This window comes from Lepisosteus oculatus, chromosome 3, assembly GCF_040954835.1.
Source record: "Lepisosteus oculatus isolate fLepOcu1 chromosome 3, fLepOcu1.hap2, whole genome shotgun sequence".
Classification (NCBI taxonomy): Eukaryota; Metazoa; Chordata; class Actinopteri; order Semionotiformes; family Lepisosteidae; genus Lepisosteus; species Lepisosteus oculatus.
Genome location: NC_090698.1, coordinates 32980863 through 33001970, shown reverse-complemented (window position 1 = coordinate 33001970; position 21108 = coordinate 32980863). Strand labels below are relative to the sequence as shown.

Here is a 21108-nt window from a genome sequence, read left to right as displayed (position 1 = left end):
GAATGTAATACGGGAATGTATAACTAGCTTTTCAATTAGAGTAAATAAACCAAAATGTTAGAATACTCATTCAATGCCAAAAGAGTATAACAATATGTATATAGCAATAATATATAGCTATTACAATATTGTAGAACAAAACAGTATGTACAATGTTACTTATAGTTAGCAAGAGAGAAATTACTGAATTTTTATTTTCATTAAATACTATTGAAACCTACTTTGAAATGTTAGCATTTCTTATGACTATGCTGAAAAGTAATTATTAAAAGTAAAACTTACATCATGATTCACAATTTGATAATTCTTATGAACAGATGAACAGATATGAGCTGGATATGCTCTACTGCAGTGAGGGACACTTCATTGTTATCTTTAGAAGGAAAATTGTGAAGTAGACATGGTTTCACAATTTGATTCAAAGCAACAATCCCTGTATTTGAACAGTGAAAATTAGGAAGTTCAGAAGCTAATCCGATCCACCCAACCACTAAACCTTTAATCTTTTCAGGTGTTATATGCTCTGTAGTGATTACAGGAGGTTCAAGGTCATTACCAGACCATGAAGGATCAGCTTCCAGGTAATGATAGAAGCTTTAATCACTTTAACAGTTCTATGCCCAGGTCACACTCATGCCTGACAGCTGTAAACGTCCCCATTGGCCAATAACAGTGGTTTTAGCTATTGAAATTGGAGGGCAGTAACTATGGTAAGTCACTCCCATTAAAAGACTGCTTTTTTGCAAAGTATGCTCCTGCAAAAAAAGGGTAATGAAGTAAGGAGGTAAAATGACCAAAAAAAATGCAGAAAAGGCAACAATCGCAAGTATAACTGCTAATACAGAATATATGGGTTTACTCCATCAGATGCCTCATAAGCTCAAAAAAGTCCTGTTATATTGACAGCACTTCTGCACAGGAATCTTGAGTTCAAATGCTCTGCTCTCAAACGGAAATCTATAGATTTTTTGAATGGGAAAAAAAGTCAGAATGGAAGAACATGAACAACTGTTTTATTTATGCATAACTGTAGCTGAATTGGAGGTGTACTGTAGCTTGTAGTGGTTTACCGAACTCCAAAAGCAAAAAGCTTTTTACAGTTGGGAATAACTGATTCTTCATGTAGAAAAAGATATTGGATGTGAGATGAAAAATGGCAGCTTGCAAGGCAAACAAAGATAATTTGGTTTCCCTGAATTTTTTTTTTTCAAATGGATGAATCGATTTACATCAAAAACAATTCACAAAAGGGTGAATGTGTTCAGGGGTGATGCCAGGATTCTATTCTCCTGTTCTGACTGGCTAGAGAACTGAACTTTTTTTGTCTTGAAAAGAGAAGACAAGTTCTAAAAAAGGGCAAGTGTACACTAAAAGATGAAATGTAAAAATCATTAAAGTAAAAAAAAGCTAAACTTTGTGTTTTTTTACTTGCATCCCTTTTCCTCTGGCTTGTCCATCCTCCTTTCACATGCAGTCTATGCATCATAAGATCAGCCCACAATTAATGATCCATATATCAGAGAATACATGAAAGAAGTGACAATGACTTATTTTAAATGATATTCCTCTAGTGAAGAGCTCTGATATATCCATGCAATTATGTATTAAGGAGACTTCTAGACAACAATGCCATGCCCTGCTCTTCAGAACATTTTTTGTCAGTTATTTATCAAACACTATAGGATCCATACAATGCATTCATTGTATGTTTCAAATAACTGTTTTCCCTGGGAAATAAGTATAAGTGTACCTGCTAAACACTTTAAGAGTCAGACTCATTCTATAGTTTATAATTTTAAATTATGCAATCAAACAATGAAAATGCTTTAATTTATTTTCACTTTTTGAATGTGGAATTGTGTCAAAAGGTTTGTCACAAATGTAAAACTATTTATTGAATAAACACAAATCCTTTTAAAAGTTTCAAGAAAGCAATTCGCATTCCTCCAAACTAAATGTGAGAAGACAGTAGATGTGAAAGGACGCAATCTGTAAATTAAAAGTATATACAAATTTGAGGTCACCTTGAACCACTGACAACCTAAAAGTGTGTACATTTCTGCTGTAATGCTCCCTAGGTGTTTAAACACTTAACATCCACACCAGGTAGTTTCTGTTGGAACAAAAACCACTATTAACGGTAAATACATCTTACATCACACATACGTGATGGCTACGGTTGCTCCAGGTTATCCAGAAGGGGAACATGCTTCTTCATCAATATAACTTTTGGCATTTCTTGCAGAAATCATCTTACCATTTACACCGGGGAAACAAGAGAACCAACTACTTCAGGGAATATTGTACAGAAATAAAACAGTGAAGAACAAGGATCTCTGCAAGCCAACATTCCAACATTTTATCTCACCAGCTCATGAACCCACTGACCTCTGTCTTTTCACAGAGAATCTAAAACACCTATGACAAAAAGACATCAGCGGCCAAATTCATCTTTAAGTCTCAATATCTTTCCGCTGACACTCAATGATCTTTCTAATCCTTTTAATTGACAGCTTTCTGCCTTTCACCCCTCCCCTCAAATGCCTCAGATTTTCATACCATTTTTTCCCTTTGTCTAAAACTTACAGCCATACTCTACTTTACCCTTCTCCCCTCCTTCTTTTGTTTTGATACCTGAAGTCTGCCAAAACAGTATGGAATTAACTATAGTGTTACATATAAAATACAAAAATAGTGTTGTAACTAGCATTTCAAAGTCAAAACGGGAATTTCTTGAATGTCCATTTACATGTAATCAATTCTTCTTTTCATATGAAAGTAGTGCAAATTCTAAAATGGCTGGAAAAAGGAAGAAAAGTACTTAATGGGTAAGAGATTTTTGCGTCCAAGAACAATGTTCCGAATCTTTCAATACAGCATGAGCTGACCTTCAGCTATTGTGCTCCCTATCAAATGAATTAACAAAAGCAATCTTAAACTTCAGACTCATTTAAGTCTAGACTGAAAACATTTTTTTTTAAAAAGAGGGCCTCCTTTATTTGGTTTGTTAACTTCTCCAATAAAATAAATCAATCTAAACTAACATCATTAATAGATACTCACTTGAATCGGGCATGATCCGCAAGTCACCCTCTTTATAATCGTCTAGGAGTTGATACATGTACAAAACAGGATCCTTTTCATAAGTGATATAAAACCATGTGTTCATAATTGGAGCACGTGCAAGCACCATGCCTCTCCACTCGTCCTTTGACCCATCTTCTGTTTCAAACATATGTTCTACAGCTTTTCCAATCATTGTGTCTGCCAGGTGTGCATCACTGATTCGAGAAGAAGCTACAAAAAAAAGACATCAAAGTTACTGAGAAGCTGAATGATAAAAATAAAAAAGCATATAAAGGAGACAGACAAAAAACACTGCAAAAGAAATAACTAATCTTTATTCAATAAACCATTAAAAAATCCTAGTCATGGTATTTGATTTTGTACAGTAAATTGAAGATCTGCAGATTTCATCCAATCCTAACAGTGGTATGAAAATTCAAAGCTTTATGTCAGATCACACTCTCATGAAGATTTGACACCCTTTTCGAATTACATTTTTACAGTAATAAGTATCATGAGTTTTAATTTTTAATGTATCAATAATTTCACATTTCCTTTTCCACTAACATGGATGGATGAAAACAGAGAAAACATACCGATTCTGTCCGGTAGGACTTCAAGACCTTGAACCCTCTCATCTTTGTGAAGCTCAAGTCCATAGACACAGTCAAAGCCATCATATTTTATCAGGTAAAGAGATGGGTTGACTGGAACTTGATCAAGAACAGTCCCCTTCCACTGTGTGAGAGGCCCGGTGCCTTCCATCCAGCCATGCTGTATCCTACAACCCACAATGTTCCGTCGGGGCTGAGAAACAGGCTTGCTTGGTCCCACATTGCTCCTGTGCTTTCTGTATCAATTTAGAAATCAAGTTAGAAACAGGCTAGAAATAAAAAGAAATCAAGTCTCTGATGTTATGATTGACCCTTTCATGTAAAGCATTTCTAGAAATTTCTGTCTTTCTTTCAAGATCAAAATCATTTTACTTATCAAGAACGAACTCCACAGGGATAAGTAAGATCAAACATTAATTTTTCAGTGATCTCGTTCTTCTTACATACACTGAACACCTTCAATGCGTTTCAAATTCTTGACAGTGCTTAAGCTTTTTCATTTGTCTTAACAGCAGAGGACATACTTCATTGTTAATATTGTAGTGCAGAAAATGTGCAGTTAGCATTTTTCATAAATCATGGAGTCACATTTAGAATGTGGTAGCTGGCTGTAGAACAATAGCAATCTATCTGGAACACTTTTTATTGTTATAATGTATAAGCACTGAATGTTTTTAATGTTTTGATTTATACATGGAATATTGTATCAAGGCACTTCAGAAAATGTTAAAAATGGCTAGTCTAGTCACTATAAATAAGAATATTTAAATCTGTGACTTCTGAACCCAGCTTTTTCAGGGACAAACAATCAAATGTAGTCTGTACCTGAACTGGGAATTTGGGAAAACTGAGTCAGCACATCTTAGCATATGTGATGGTCTATTCTCATGTAATATGTTTTAAGATAACTTGAACCTAGACTAATCAGTAACTTATACTTGAGCAGGACAGCTTCAACAAGCTACAGAGGTTTGGAGATTCCAGAGCCAGCTTTCTACCCCAGTAAAATATTACTGTAGTCTAATGCTGATTAAATAAAGGCACGTATCGGACGCAGAATAATTGAAGATTTTGACATTCCTAACATGCTCTTTATATGACACGGGACCAATAGTAATACCAAGGTTTCCTGCTTCCATCAAGGATTTGATTTTGTTAACACTGAAGATGCCAGCTTTGTAGCTCTGATGGTGGAAACTGGCTAGCATAACCTTAGTTCTGTCACAGTTTTAAGAAAGTTCACTTTACTCCAGATCATAATATCAGATAAGACACCTGCAAAGTGCAGAAACCACAGGAGCAGAAGCTATTTGGTATGCATGCAAACAAGTGCATGCGAGTAAAATAAAAATATAAACCTAAGTGGCAACATGTAAATAGTAAAGTTACCAGCATAGATCTATAGAACAGCCTTATTTGGGCAAGATCAGTTTAAAACAGCCAAGTTTTATAAATTAGCTTCTGTTATTTAAACAGGATTGAAGACAATGAAGAGATCCATGAAGGATCCATGACTGATAAGCTTCATTAAATGTCCAAAAGGACATGCATGAATATGTTGCACAGTTTGCTAGCCACTCTCAAAGCCCAGTGATTCTAATTTACGACTTGTGGTATGTTTAAACAAAAGACAAATTAATTATTTTACTAGGAATTTAAACAATGAAGAATTTGCTTTTGTCATTCTAGCAAAAGAAAGAAACAAATAATGGCTAAGTTGTAAATTTGTGTAATTATAGCAATAGCACAATAACAGCAAATATCAAAGAGAGGCTAGATGGATAAATGTAGTTCAGGTGGGTAGCTGCGTCAGCATGCGTAGGCTGCAAAGGAACAAGTAATAGGTTTATTCCATGCTGAAAAAAAGAAGAAAGAGAACACAACATTTCGGCCGTGGAGCCTTCTTCAGGTGTGAGAGAGACAGGGCAGTAGGCAAAGGTAAAGTAGCGGGAGAACAAAGGTTGGGAGGGAGGAGGAGTGAGAGGCGGGAGTTGGGAGGGAGGAGGAGTGAGAGGCGGGCTCCCGCCTCTCACTCCTCCTCCCTCCCAACCTTTGTTCTCCCGCTACTTTACCTTTGCCTACTGCCCTGTCTCTCTCACACCTGAAGAAGGCTCCACGGCCGAAACGTTGTGTTCTCTTTCTTCTTTTTTTCAGCATGGAATAAACCTATTACTTGTAGATGGATAAATTGCTAAAATCATAACATTTACCCAAAATAGTCATGGAAATCACTTCCTAACTCACAGCACCACAAAACTCATATCTTCCAGTATAATATATGCATACTAAAGTGTAGCTATGTTTCCACTCATTTCCCACACTGCTTTGCGGAAAGCTAAAAAAAAAAAGAGGTCAAAAGGCAATGGTAACCTTGGAAACCATCAGGCGCATAGCAACTGCCACTTCATCCTGGCAGGAGACAATCTGAAGCCCTGTTTTTTAACAAAGTGCACTAAGTATGCGGTTGAGGCCTTCCTCAACATGTAAAAAATGTAGTTTTCCTATAAGCTATTGATATATATGAATAATCCATTCAAAAAATCAAAACAATGCAAAAAGTGTTTCAGCAGAATATTTAAAAGGAAACTTAGTTTTAAACAACTAACTGCACACGTTCTGATTATGTGATCTGTAAAAGAAAATTGACAGGGTGACTTTTGTAATTAAATGAAAATAGTACAAGTTCTATTTGAACATATTCATTTTGAAATGTTTACAAATGTATGAGCTGTAGAGATGTAGTTACGACATAAGGCAAAAATGTTGTGCTTTTAGCAATAGAGCACATCTCAAATTAAAAAACTGAAACTGAAAGACTTCTGTTTATGGGGTTTTCTTATCATTTCTGCATATATGTCAACCTTAGTTTGACTATTGAACGTGTTATTAACGTCAAATTAGTCCCAAGTACTTGGGTCAGGAATCTCGGTGTCATTTTGACCCAAGATTTGCATTTGGAGTTCTTGTACACTATGCTTTGAGGGTAATTTTTCTTCTGAATATTTTACATATCTGTTAAACTCTCCTAAAAAAACCCAATATATACTTTTGGCTTCTTCAGGCTTGATTAGTGCAATGCAGAGATTGCTGCAACTTTGCTCTTAATTATATCTAAATGCATACCTATCACATTATAGTTTCCTTGCACTGCAAGTCCATGGATTTCAGAATAAAATTACTGCATGCAACTCATCTTTAAGGGCTTGGACAGTTTGGCTCCTGACTGCATCTGTGAACTTTTAACTACCTTTACACTTACACATTGTTTAAGCTCTTGGAATTTGGTCTTTTATTTAAACAATGAAGATCATGAATTATCATGAATTACCACATTTTCAAGTGGTCTTCACATTTATGAGGATTTGGTGCAGAGAAATCATTGCGAATCACCAAACTCATGTAACCAAGTCCACTCATATACCATTGCATTATTTACTACAGTATATAGTACAGTATATAATGTATATAGACATAAGTAACCTTCCCTTATAAGATAATTAAAATACCAATGCATTGGCTTTAATTTGAATAACACTGATCAGCTAAAAGAAACAACAGCAATCACAAACTTATAGTAAACAGTTACAATAACCAACAGAATTCCTCCTCTGTGTCCAACCAGGACTTTCTCTGCCTCCCTGATTAGTATTTCCCACTAAAATTGGTAATAAAACTGTCGGTGAGCCTATAAAGTCTTCTGAAGTCTTCATTTTTCATAACAACTTTCAGCTTGGTTTAATCTCTTTTTGTTCTTCTTGCATACATACCCTGTTGGCCACACTGAATGACAAATAAGACAATGTTAAATTTGCAAACGTTAACATCCTACTGTATTTACTATTCTGAAATAAATTTATTTCTGGAGTGTCAAAATGTGAATACTGAATGTTCTATACCTATTAGGATTAACACACTTGGCCAGCTAACATTTCTTGATAAGGTCTGAAAGTGCTGTGGGGCGAGAAGTAGCTGGACAAGTCTTGAACCTTGTCCTGTTGTTGCCCACTGGATGCTGTGACAACAAGAGGCTATGTTTTTTTGCATGGAAAGGGAGGAGCTTAATTTTAGAAGTTCTCTTCTTCTAATGGATGGACTGTTCATGAAAACTATATATTGCTGCCACACTCACTATGCATTGATATTTAATGACACTGACAAATGTCCCACTGTACATTTGTCGTTTGTACATTTGCGGTGTAGCGGCAAGGCTTATTAAAAATACAGGAATTAAGTTTGCTACCCCCTTGCCAGTCTCTCTCTCCCTAATCTTAGTGGTGCTGAACACAGAGTTTCCTGATAAGGAACAACTCCCAAGGCTGAGATTCTCCAGCCACCCTAATAAATGGTAATCTCTGATGCCTTACTGTCTGGGAGATTCTTTGGGAGAGTGCATCCCAGGTTGTTTATAACCGTAATGCCAGAGAGCATGGTTACTCATCCTCCACCTCAATCAGCCAATCAGAAACTGGTAGAGCAGGGTAACCCCACGTGGGTCTCGAATGCCCGCGGAACATTCAACCAATGAACGACCATAGTTCCTCCAGATAAAACAGGCAGCACAGGGCCCAGAAGAGCCCCTCCAGGACATTCTCAGACTCAGCTTGGACAATCACATGACGGCCAGTGTGTCCGAGTGCCAGGACTATGTTCTAAGAGTCAAGACCGGAGGTCGCCCGCGCGTAACCAAAGGATCTGCCCGAGGTTAGCCCAGCAGCAAACCTCGTGAACCGCCGGTACCCCACCGAGAACACTCGCCTGATCAACGAGTGAACTACAGTGTGAACTACTGATACAAGTGAATCTCAGTATTCAGGACTATCGATCAATCGGGAACTAACCGGTCTTCTTCCCGTCTAAAGAGTGTGACTTGCTTGGACCCGCAGTCACTTTTCATGTGCACAAACTCTTACTAGTTCAGCCAACACTGACTAGCCCGTCTTCAGAGAGCTCACTGCCAGCGCGTCGCAGAAGGAATCTCTCCCTCCTTCTCCCCCACCTCACGCCAAACCAGAACTGCCTGGCACCAGGCCAGAGTACGCCTATTGGCCGCTGTTCCTTTGTGTCCGCGGGAGATCTGAATCCACACAGTTTGGATGAGCATTCAACATTCTGCATTACAGCTCGAGAATTCAATTGTTACCTCAACCTGAGTTGATATCAATTTAATTCTTATGAGTGACGTACTTGCCTTTGAGTATCTAATGTAGAAGTTGTAATCAAAGTTAATTTACAAAACTGTATAAATGAATGGTATACTGAATGTATGTCCCTCTTGGTTTGTAAGTCTTTGTGATTGAATATATGCCTTTTGTATTCTGCTAACCCTCACTCTTAAGATCTGTTATGTTTATATGCACATTTTATGTATTAATAAATGTACTGTCGTGTATTAGTATCCATGTGTGTGCGTTGCTGAGTTATCCCACAAGGTCGGTTTTCTAATAGCCATCAAAGAATCATTTTGTGGCCTACTATTAATAATTGTCCCAGTAAATGCACAAAACCCCTACAGCGGTGATTAGGCAAAGCTATACGATAATAATATAAAATAAATGTTGGTCAGAATTCTATTTTTCCCCACTCTTGGCCCAGAAGTTCCTTTTGGCTAAGTTCTTTTGACTTAGTGATTTAGCGAAGATGGTGGTGGTCACAGTCACTAGTCACTTGTTGAAAAGGTGCCAGTATCTTGGACAGCAAACAAATAATGTGGTGCACAAACTTTTAAATCCTGTCATCATGGATAGTGATTGCTCTAGACGTTGTTACATGTAGAGGCAAACCCATTCAGCACATTCCACATTGATGGGTCATTCTGGACCTGACAGTGGATTCATAATGGGTTTGAGAAATATTCTTAATATTCGAGCTGTTTCTGAGGAGTTGACCACTTCCCAGATTAATTTTCAATACAAGAGAAAGATTACCACCATAATTTTTCTTAAAGAATTGTTTCTAGGCCTGGCAATACCCTTGGCTGTTACATTCACATGACAAGAGTATTTACATGAGCTCAAAACCCATTAATTTAAGAGAAGCAAGAAAATGTGATGCTTATAAAGAGATAATGATTGATGTGCCTTTTTTATGTGGGAGGTTTTATTCTCCCAACAGCACACTGGAGGAACCTAGGGGAAAATTAGAGATAGGGGACAAATCTCCTATTAGCACAATAAATCTGACTATTTTACAGTCTAATTTTACTCACTGGATAATAAAAAGTTCAAAAGCATGCTTACATGTTGCATAACACCAAATAAAGCATCCTCAGCTTGTGATTCACCTTGCCAAATACCTTAACAAAAAAGAGCTCTAAAAAATCCATACAGTAATATACGGGGAAAACAAGAAGCTTAATATTGAATAAACATTTTTCTATATACAGGTTTCCCCGAGGCACAAAAGCTGACTGAGCACTCACAGAAGCTGCAGCTAGTATGTACTTTCTCAGCACTTCTTCCACTTGCAAAGATATTTATTAACCCCATACTCACAACCCAGTGAAGCAGCCGATGCCCCAGCTAGTAGGCTATCTAGAATCTTTATTTCCTCAGCAAAGGTTATCAGTTTCTTACTTTGTTTGCTTTCATTATCATCACTAATTGATAATGTGTGTTTCGCGGACATAACACAGGAACAACACACTACAAATTGTCACAAAGACTCCAAGGTACATATGCAGTGAAACACTGAAGCATGAGAGAAGTAAGTGTGTGGACTGGGAAGCTGGATGCAGGCAGCAGCACAAAACTGCCCAGAAACCCTGCGGGAGAGCACAGACAGAAGACAGGTAGATCTGGAGAGTGTGCAGCCCGGCGGAAGCCATTTCATGCATTGACTCGCATTATATCGAAGCAACTGTGCATAGGGAATTATTGGAGACATTTTTGCACGTTTCAGTGAAACGAAGATAGGGGAAACTGCGTTAGGGGAGGAGGGCTTAAGTCTAATCTCAGAATTGACATTTTTACCTTGGGGAAGAAATAACCTCTTTACTAATCCTCCAAAAGCAAGGTCACACTCCAGAATTATGCTAAAAAAGGCAACCATCTCCCTCCTCATAAGAATGCATTCAAATGAAAACATGAATTGTTTGACTGGTCAGCTTAAAAGGGAAATAAAATATTTACACAAATATGAAACACGCACCTCATTTTCTTTAATTGAATCCTTTTAAAAAAGTCATTTCAAAGCCAAATGCCTGAGAGGTTTCAGTTCAATGTTGAGAAATTTAACTGGAAGAAACCTTCTATACTGCCAAACTTTCTAACTCCTACCCTACTCCCCTTTTTGTCTCTCCTTTAAATACGGTGTTAATCACTTGTGTTGGGCAGCAGTTCCAGGCTAAAAAAATAGCAAAACACTTACTTAACTCTGTTAAACTGGGGGATGTTCATCTCACTGTATAACTTTGTGGTATGAATGTACATTACAAGATCTCATCCCCTTCTGTTTTAAACAATTTGAATTACACAGGTGCCGCAGACACACCCATTTTATACATGATATACTATAAATAATTTGCTTTTTCAACAGATACCAACACATAAAAGTAAAATAAAAAGACAGAATCTTTCAACATGTGTAGAGTTTATATTTTAAATTATAATAATGTGAAGCAAAACATTTAATTTGAATACTTAGAACTGAAATACACTTTTGCAAAAATCATACCTGATATTAAAAGTGATCACAACAAGATTGATTCAGGACTATATTAACTAATATATATATATATTATATTATACTCCACTGCTAGTGGTCATTAATATATGTGATAGTAAACTTCATTCACTATAACAATAATATATAAATGTAGTTCAGGTGGGTAGCTGTATCAGCATGCGTAGGCTGCAAAGGAACAAGTTATAGGTTTATTCCACGACTCAGGTTTTCTGAATGAAAATGTTAACAACAATTAAAATGTTTCTTTGCTTTTAGTAATAATGAGCACAAACCATTAGGTTCAGTTTAACATTGAACATTTGACTAAGCTTTTTTCAGTGAGTGGGAACAAAAACAGTGAAACTTTCCATCTATAATTGTGCAACAAACTTTTAGTTAGATTCCACTGCATGAAGAAACTACTTACTTGTGGGAACTCTTTTTCTTCATCATACTTGCAGAAACACCTGCATGCCCTAAAAAAGCAAGAATAAAAGTTTGTTGAATAAACTGCAAACCACAGATCATATGTATCTGCACTCCTGCTGCTGGCAGTATAGACTACTTCTTAAAACTACAGGCTCTGTCCTTATAACTCCAGTCATCACTTAACTCTGTAGTCTGACTAAACCTATAATATCATGCCATCCATAAGCTTTTTCATCTTTGCTATAAAAATCACGGGTCCAATTATGATGCAAGAAACATACATCTTCAAGTTAGCTCTTGGAAAAATAAGATTCCAGATATCATCAGGCAAATACTTCTACAATAATATAATATATATATAATATATAATAAATCTACAACTGAAGAACTTTAGACTCCAAAAAAATCTGTACAGTTCACTTGCATTGTTGTAGTTGATGAATTAACAACTACAGTGTATATGTAAATTTCAGTCAAAACAGCAAGTATTACAAATGGATGACAATACTGTAATGGGCAGGTAGCCAGAACTGTTATGGAACACAAGACATTTTAAAGATGGGAGTAAAGGTGATGAGTGATAAAATGAATGCTGGGAAAGCCATATGTATATATGAACATAAGAATCGTAATAGATAAGACTAGGCCCTCCGGCCCATTTAGGCTGTTTGGCTGCTTAGTTGCTGCTACTTGAACTAAAATAAGGTATTGGCTTCAGCATCAGGGCTGCGTTGCTTGTTCCTAGTCCCCACAAGCCATTATGTAAATAAGTACCTCCTGTTCTCATTTTTTAAATGATGTTCTCGTAGTTTCCATGTTTCACTACATCTGATGATGCCAACTAGGTTGACTTTTCCAATCCCCCTGAAGATTTTGAATACTTGAATCAGGTCTTGTTGTAGTTGTCTCTGTTCAAGAAAATTATTCAGTTCTTTTAGCCTGTCAGTATAGGACATGCCTTTAAGCCTGGGAATGTAACCAGTTGTTCTTCTCTGGAGCAGCAATAACTTCCTGGTAATGTAGTGACCAACATTGCAAATAATATTCTAAACGGATGTCTTATTAGTGCATTGCACAGTTTTAACCACATTACCTCTGTGCACTTAAGTACAGATGCAGCCATTCAAAATGAGTGGTAAAACCCCCTATTGCATGAAATTATCTGCATATTAGCGTGTTATACCAAAGTACATGATTGGCTGGCCAAAATGATCAACAGGCAGCACTCATGGTGCATTGGTTGTTAGTGAAACGATTGCTTCATTTAATCTCTTTACTGTGCATGTTTAAATCTGCTTAATATTGAATATTAAGATGGAATTGTACAAATAAAGGGAAATGTTGGTAGCCGAGCATAAAAATAACAGGAGCATAATGTCTCTGAACAGTATAAATTATATTCAGTTAGGAATATGAACATATTATGTAAGCTGTATATGGCTGGTATTGGTAGTTTAAATAAAAAATACACACCAGTATTCCACTTTCTTCATAAACATCAGTCTTTCATTCGGTTACTTACTGTGGTTATTTTGGAAAAGTTTTTATGTGCTCCTACTCACTATATTAATATTTAAAGTTAATATACTTTATAAAAAGTTGTTTTAACCTTTTCTATGAATACTTGCACTCCTTATCACAGTAAAAAAAACATTTTTTAGAATTTGATTAATAGGGAATATAATATGGAATCGTGTCTCTAAAGAAATTAATAATGATATTTAAGGATTTATTTTCATATAGCTCAAATTATTACCGCAGTCCACTCTGCAGCAATTTGACTAATTCACCCACGATTACTTGGAAACATTTTGCCTGCCCTTTTCAGTTATAGCTTAAGTCCGTGGTTCTTAAACCATGAAACAAATGAAAAATTGGGACGGGTTTTCATATTTTCTATTTTAATAAAATTAGTTTGTGTGTCAAATATGCAGCCTACAAACGATATAGTGCACGCTAACAATTGAGTGGACAAGAGCTACTATGTAATTTTACAATTGTATAGGTATGTGTGCTACAAACGTAAGCGGTCAACTGTATTTAAGAAAAGTTATCTTCAGCAAATAGGGAGGTAGGAGAATGTGCGGGATTTTGGAACAATGGCAATCTTGTAAGCACAGGAAAGCATAGAAATGCGTACTACGAACACAAGTGACCAATTGTATTTTTTTTTAAAGTTATCTACAGCAAATAGGGAGGTTGGAGAATATGTATGGTTTAACTTCTGAGACAAACTCCTGAAACGGAAACGGGGAAAAATGCCAGCTTGCAGACTGCTAAAGCAGGTAAGCCCCACACTATTTGTGAAGAACTTTGTTTACTGTTGGCAAAAGAGCTGACGCATATTATGTGCAGAGAAAAAGCTGCTAAACAGCTCGACCTGCTGCCTCCTTCGAAAGACACAGTCACCCATAGAATGACTGATATGGCAGATGATGTCAATAGCAAGGTGACAGAGCGTGTTAAGATGAGCAGGTGCTTTTCACTGCAATTAGATGAGTCTGTAGATGCCGTTGATTTGGCCAATTTGCTTGTTTGCATTAGATACGAGTTTGAGGGTATGCCCCATGAGGACTTTCTGTTCTGTAAGCCGCTACCAACAAGAACTACAGGAGAACACATATTTCAGCTTCTGAATGAATTTATTGAAGAGAATGGCGTCAGAGTTTGTACAGACGGTGCTAGAGCGATGACAAGCCAACACAGCGGTGTAGTTGCACGGATTAGAGAGGTTGCTCTAGATATAAAGTGGACGCACTGCAGCATCCACCACAAGGCCTTGGCCATCAAGAAAATGCCTGAGAATTTAAATCTGTTAGATTCTGTTGTGAATTGTATCAAGGCTCGTCCAATGAATTCACATCTGCTTTGCTCGACTAAACAGGCTCACCCCTCTCATTGAAATGGTGCTTTTTTATTGTTATTTTTAATTGTTGTTATTCTATAAAGCACATTGAGAAGCCACCTTTAAAGGTGCTTTATGAAGTTTATCATCATATGTATGTGTGAGTATGTGTGCGTGCACGCTCACGTTGGTCATTGAGATTTTCTGGGGTTCCTATGAGAAGATGACTTGTAGGTGGTATTGGATGCTCTGGTTTGATCAGGGGTGGTACTTGGTCCAAAAAGTTTGAGAACAACTTGCTTAAGTTATCATGCGATGCGGTGGCGTGTGACTCGCAAGCTGGAGCCTGAGCTTTCTTTTAACAAATACATTTTTTTCTGAAACACTAAATAGTACATGTTATGGAAACTATATTGTTTTTTTGGGGGGGTATTTCTGAAACTCCCTTTGTATTTCCTGTTTTCACAGATAAGAAAAAATGTTGTAAAAGAATGTTCCAATTTTAATGCAATACGGAAGATATCAATAATAAATTACCTTGGACAGTCTGTAAACTGAAGATTTATAGAGAACACACGTTGTGTCTTTTCTTTCAAGCTTGGAATTAACTTTTACCTACTAGTAAATTCAATTTCAGCCAGTTTATGTAACGCAACTCCATACTTTTCATAAAGTCTAGGAGTGTTAACACTGTGTAATGTTATGTAGAATAGACATTTCTGCCAGTTCAGGGGGATGGGAAGGAATTTTCAGGAGCATGCTCTCCTTGTCATTGTTGCTGCTTAACATAAGGCAACCAGCAATCAAATGTCTTGTTTTTCCTGACACTCATTTTTCCATACTGTAGTTTTAAAACTTGAACAAAGACATGCCACATGCAAACACTGCAATGTTGTATAGTTTTAAAGCCACTACGGTATATAAACAAACTGTACATATGACATTTACATTGGCGTTTTATTAATTTTTCACTTAAGCGTATGGAGGAGTGTCAGCTGTCAAGGAGAGCTCACCCCCCCTCCCTTTCCTCCACGGGCAGACTGATAAAGCAATTGGGAAGTGTTAACTATCCAGCCATTGCAAAGGGTTCAAGTGCAGCAGCCACAAATAAATAAAAATAAACTTTTTTTTTTCTACTGATGGTAACTGTAACAAATTGTCATGTTTCACATCCTTGCGAAATAATGATGACGTTCTCAACCAATCAAAGGTTTGATGTTTTTTTATTTTGAAACCGTGATCTTGACGTGCAGGTGTGAAGTAGAGTTAACAGCTTCGGGTTGAAAAGATTATTAATAATATCTTCCGTGTTGCATCAACATTGGAATGTTCAACAAGTGTAAAAAGAGGCGATACACGTGTCTCTTCTATAGCTCTTCAGTTTACAGAGAAATTCTGCCAGAGTCACACAACATTGTCCAACAATACTCTTCTTTTTTCTTCTATTTTCCAGGGAGTTACCATGTTACAAAAGGGAACAGCACATCGGTTCTTGACTATGGTTAAACAGTACATACGATGTCTGGTGGAGTTTCAATGTCCACTTTTCTGTAATCTGTACGGAACCATGATGTCTCATCAATGTTTGGTACCAATAAACAGGGGGGCTTCACAGACATCCTTCTTTGAACTCAGCTATGCTCCAGTAAATAATGTACAGTTTATCACCTTCTGCTTCTAGTTTAGCAGGATTTGCGCGATAAGCACACTGTTTAACTGGGATGACATTACCCACGTCTATCACTGTACAACAGGTTTGAGTCAGAGTGTTTATTAATAAAACAGAGCGCCTTCCAATACATATTACTACAGCATGATTTCGTTATCCATTTCAGCTAAATGAGGGGAATCAAATCAGTCATAATTTCATTTCACAATTGTAAAAATAACCCTTCTTCTCTCCTTTGTTTTATTTCGCAAAGAAATCTTTAATCAAAAAAACCACTTAATTTATCCAGATACACAAATTCACACCAGAGCCAACAACAAGCTATAACAGTGGACTATTTTTATGTGTTCACTATATAAGAAACAAACCGACAGTAATACTCGGATCATGCTTTGAACCACTGGGTGCAGTGCTTTGTCCGTTACCACTACAAGAACAATAAAAGCTTTTTAAAAAGAAACGGATGTCAAAATGTTACCAAAATGCCCACCTGTGATATTTTAGCTGCTTAGTTACACGATTCCATATTCACATAACTATTAAGTGATGTTAAATCACTACAAGGTTTAGCTTTTTACAATAATAGCAAGTGGTGTTCTTACTATGTATTCTTAGAAAAGGATAAAATGTTTTAACTTTTTATGAAGCACAGAAAATAAGCTTATAATGTTAGAATAAGCAAGTTAAAACCAGAACCCACTGCAAGATACCAAGATAAAGACTTTGATGCATAAAATGTTAATGTATAATTACATTAATGATGAAGGTGGAAAGTTGTGTACTTTGTGTAGTGAGCAATCGTGCTTTTATAAAATATACCGCCTTTTTAATGTTTAACATGTTGTGATACATAGTTTAAAATGATTAAAAGTCTAAAGGAGTATAAAACTTAAATTCAAGACTGGAATAAGATTGTCCCTCAGCAGTGACCGGGATCCGAAATGGGGCATTTTCTGGCGACAGCTCAAATGCTGTAAATAAGATGTTAAGCTTTATTAGCTCCACCTGGAGGTTTTACAAGGTACTATTATCCTATTTAAAAAAAACATACTGCACAACATCCATCGCGTTTTAACACAGTGCACCTCGCTCATTTTAAATGGATGGATCTGTACATACAGTAGCCTTATGTTTTACAGCATTTGTTTCCCCATATTTAAAGATGTAAAGAATTGTATGTCAATAAGTACTTCAGTTTTTATAGATGAGCAGTGTTGATGAGCGAAAAAAAAAATCAAAGGATTGTATTTTGATATACTTGAATATCCACTCATATATTCTATCTTGTCTGCTGTTTACTTAAGTTGTAATTTATTCTGTTTTTCTTTAACAATTTTGTGAAGTGTTTTCTTTCTCCTTGGAATGTCTTTGAAATGTTGCTATTATATACTGATTCTATATTCTACTGATTATATTGACATATTTACATCCTCCTTGTAAACTGTCCCAAAGCATGTTTTCCTAAATTTAAAAATACTTTTGAGTATTTTTAGCAAACCCATTGAGAGGAAACCATCAGGACAAAGGTTTAAAAGACAACTAATTGTGCTTATATACAATATGTGAATTAATCAGTCATGATACAAATGGCTTGATGGATTGCAAAAGATATATTTTAACGTGTTAAAATATACCGACTACAATCTTATTATAGCCATCTTCACAATTTAAATCCATCTAGTTTAATTACGATAATAGTCATAGGATCTATACTTCACTTAAAGTTTGGAATAATAGCTTACTTCTCATGTCCTGTGAAAACTGAACGTATACTCATCCAAAGTAGTACACTTGGTCAAGCCATTCTGATGAAATTTTAGAAGTCCAGCATGAAGAGAAAGGCTGGATCTAATCATGGATATCCGGGCGACAAGGGAAAGTTCTGCTTAGCCTCTCTCTGGAGACGGCTCCTCAAGTGGAAAAAAAATCCACGCTCAGCTGACGCTTGCTTTTCCAGAACATGCTCCAAATTTCAAGACTTTGGAACAAGTCCTGATTTAAATGGGAAGTAACAGTCTGTCTGCCCATATTTTACAGCTGCTGCTATGAATATTCTGTGATAGTCAATGGTGTTAACAGAAGTCCAATTCTCTTATTTTGTTGACCAAGTGAAATTAAAATTATTTTTCGTTAAGAAATTTAAAAAGAAACAAGGCTTATGTTGCTGAGGAATTCTTAGGCAGAAGTTTATTTACATACACTGTTGCAGGCCTTTCATCTAACTGTTTCAGTTGCGGTTTTGGCAGAGGTGGCTGCAGTCACGTGATTAGTTAGCTGTAAAGCTGCCAGAGAAAGCATGTGAGCCTCCTAAATTGCTGTGTAGCATCTTTTAAATCAAATCCTCACAGATGATGGTTGATCAGGACCTCAATAGGTGTAGTGTTTTTTTCCATGTGGCAGATTCCTCATTGGTTGATCTTCATGGCCCGTTAGTGGATTTATGACAGGTGATCTCCATGTGATGTTCAAATCCAGATGTCTATCTCTCTTGGAGATAGACTATGTGGCCTTTTCTATGCATAGTCCATCACTGGAGTCATAACCATAAGTCCAACTGATTCGTTGCTTTGTGTCAACAAGTCAGTCCATCCTAAATGGCAGTCTCCCATCTCCCCAGCATTCCTAAGAACTGACTCAAAGGAGTTCATCAGTGCCAGGTTTTACATTCAAGGCAAAATAAATATCACAGTTTTTCTGAACACTTAATTCCATAATAATCACTGCCATGCTGCTACACCAGTATAGTTTCAGTTTTTTCTCCTTAATTTTTAATTGATTTATTGAACCAGATGTGACAGTTTTAGGGTAACACTTTCATTAGCTTTCCTATTTCTCAGTATAAACTGGCTGTCTCAGTCTTCAATGATCTCACAGTCTCAAGAAGAGTTGCTAACATAAAACTTTATAGAACAAATAAAAGAGCTTGAGAAACAAAGTCATTTATCTGTGTTTATTTGGGATATATTTTTAATCTCTCAGCACATATACACTGAAATGCAGTAGTAAATGTTTAAAGTCAAACACACCAGATCCTAAGCAGTAGTTTGTGTAGTTTGAGGGGCTTTATCTGCCTATTTTTCTGAAATATTGAACATAAACCATGAGTTTGATAATCACAAAAGTGAAGATCACAAAACTCTAATGTTATTTCTCATCTGGATCTGGCATTATTTCTCAATGAATTAATAAATTATCAAATTTGAGTGGATATTCAAAAGTCATTGGGGCATTTAATCTTTAGAATGTATTTTATTAATATTGTTACAAACAGGTTGGTTACAAAAACAAAAACAATACATAAATAAATAAAGCAAGCCCCATAAATAATCACAAACCCCAAATTGTGAAGATATGCAAAGAATATACCTGAGCAGTTGGTGTAATTAGAGGCACTTGAGATCTTTGTATTCCCTGGCGCAGTCTTGGCAAGAGTAATAAATTACAGGCAAACTGGGATAAACATATTAACAATGACACACTAAACAACACAATATACAACAAAGTTACTCTATTTACAAACAAGGCATCTCAGAGGCCTATATCCTTAACAACCAGAAAAACCCCAGACTTGAAGTATTCAAGAATCCCATACAACACCTACTGTATATAGGCCAACAAGAGAGATAAACCTGCCTTCTAAACTAAACAGAACACAACCTACTGTTAAATCTTTTTCTCTCAATCCATATCTGACCAAACGAATGGGACCATATCCCTATTCATAAGAAATACATTCACATCCAGGTGGATGCTGCACATTGGTGGTGGTGGAGGGGAGTCCCCATAACCTGTAAAGTGCTTTGAGTGGAGTGTCCAGAAAAAGCGCTATATAACCTTGAGAGTGTTTTTAACCTAGGAATTCTTTAAACAGGAAATCAGTTTTTTTTAAAAAGGTTCAAATATTTAACTAGGATGTGGTCCATACAGTTGATCCAAACCAGAACCTCTAACCTGGTATCTCCCCCCCGATGATTTATAATAATTTACCTAGAACTTAATTAAGCAAGATTAAACCAGATTATTCCTTTGATCAATTAATCTCAGAGCCTTAGATCTTAGTAAATACCTGAGTTGTTTTCTGGCTTTGAAGCTCCTCAGAACTGCTAACTAGCTAAGTGTTGACCAGTCTTTAGATTCTTAATACACCATAATAGCCACTTCTAATAATTGTAATGATGATGTAGCCATATTAATTCTGTTTCATCTAATTCAGACACTGTTAGTAACCTCAACCTCAATGGATAGTGTTTTTTTAAAAGTGTAGAAAAAAGTAGAAGTGGAATAGAAAACAATACTTTTGCATTTTAAATGTTTTTAATATAAAAAAAAATTATATTAAACTATTTTTCAGTACACAAATTGCAGTCTAGTTCATAGGTTCTTATCTTCTAGGTTTATTGTAAGTTTTTCTGCTCTTTACGGACTGCTGACAACAGATTTTCTCTTTGTTACATCAAAACTTAAAAAGATCATTCTTATACCCAAAGAATTTAACACTCCATACAACACAATACGGCTGGCCTGATTTTTAGCACAAAACACCTCTATCACTGCCACAGGACCACTCTCAGGGGAACTCTACCATGTATTGTGAAAGTCTAATATAATAAGATGTTTACCATTAAAACAAAATGTATTTTACCACACAGGATCTTTGGAGTTTGAAAGGTCCAAAAAATGCAAAACAAACACTGAATCAACAAGGTATAAATGAACATTATAGGTAGCGTTCAATAAGAAATCAGCAGTTCTGCCACCTTGCATTTCTGTATCAAAACAGTCTATCCTTACTTGGAGTCAGCCTTTTAATTCTGAAACCCCTC

The 21108-nt window shown here is 36.4% G+C and overlaps 1 protein-coding gene across 3 annotated transcripts in view; it reads right to left on the bottom strand.

The window, feature by feature from the left end:
- Window positions 1–21108, bottom strand: part of LOC102694462 (spindlin-Z) — a 57013-nt gene that overhangs the window by 6107 nt on the left and 29798 nt on the right. For all 3 annotated transcript variants that reach the window (XM_069187125.1, XM_006627006.3, XM_069187126.1), the window contains exons 3-5: window positions 11770–11818; window positions 3663–3916; window positions 3064–3297 (exon numbers count right to left, since the gene is read on the bottom strand). In XM_069187125.1, the coding sequence (XP_069043226.1) occupies window positions 3064–3297; window positions 3663–3916; window positions 11770–11818 (537 nt within the window). The remainder of the gene's footprint in view (window positions 1–3063; window positions 3298–3662; window positions 3917–11769; window positions 11819–21108) is intronic.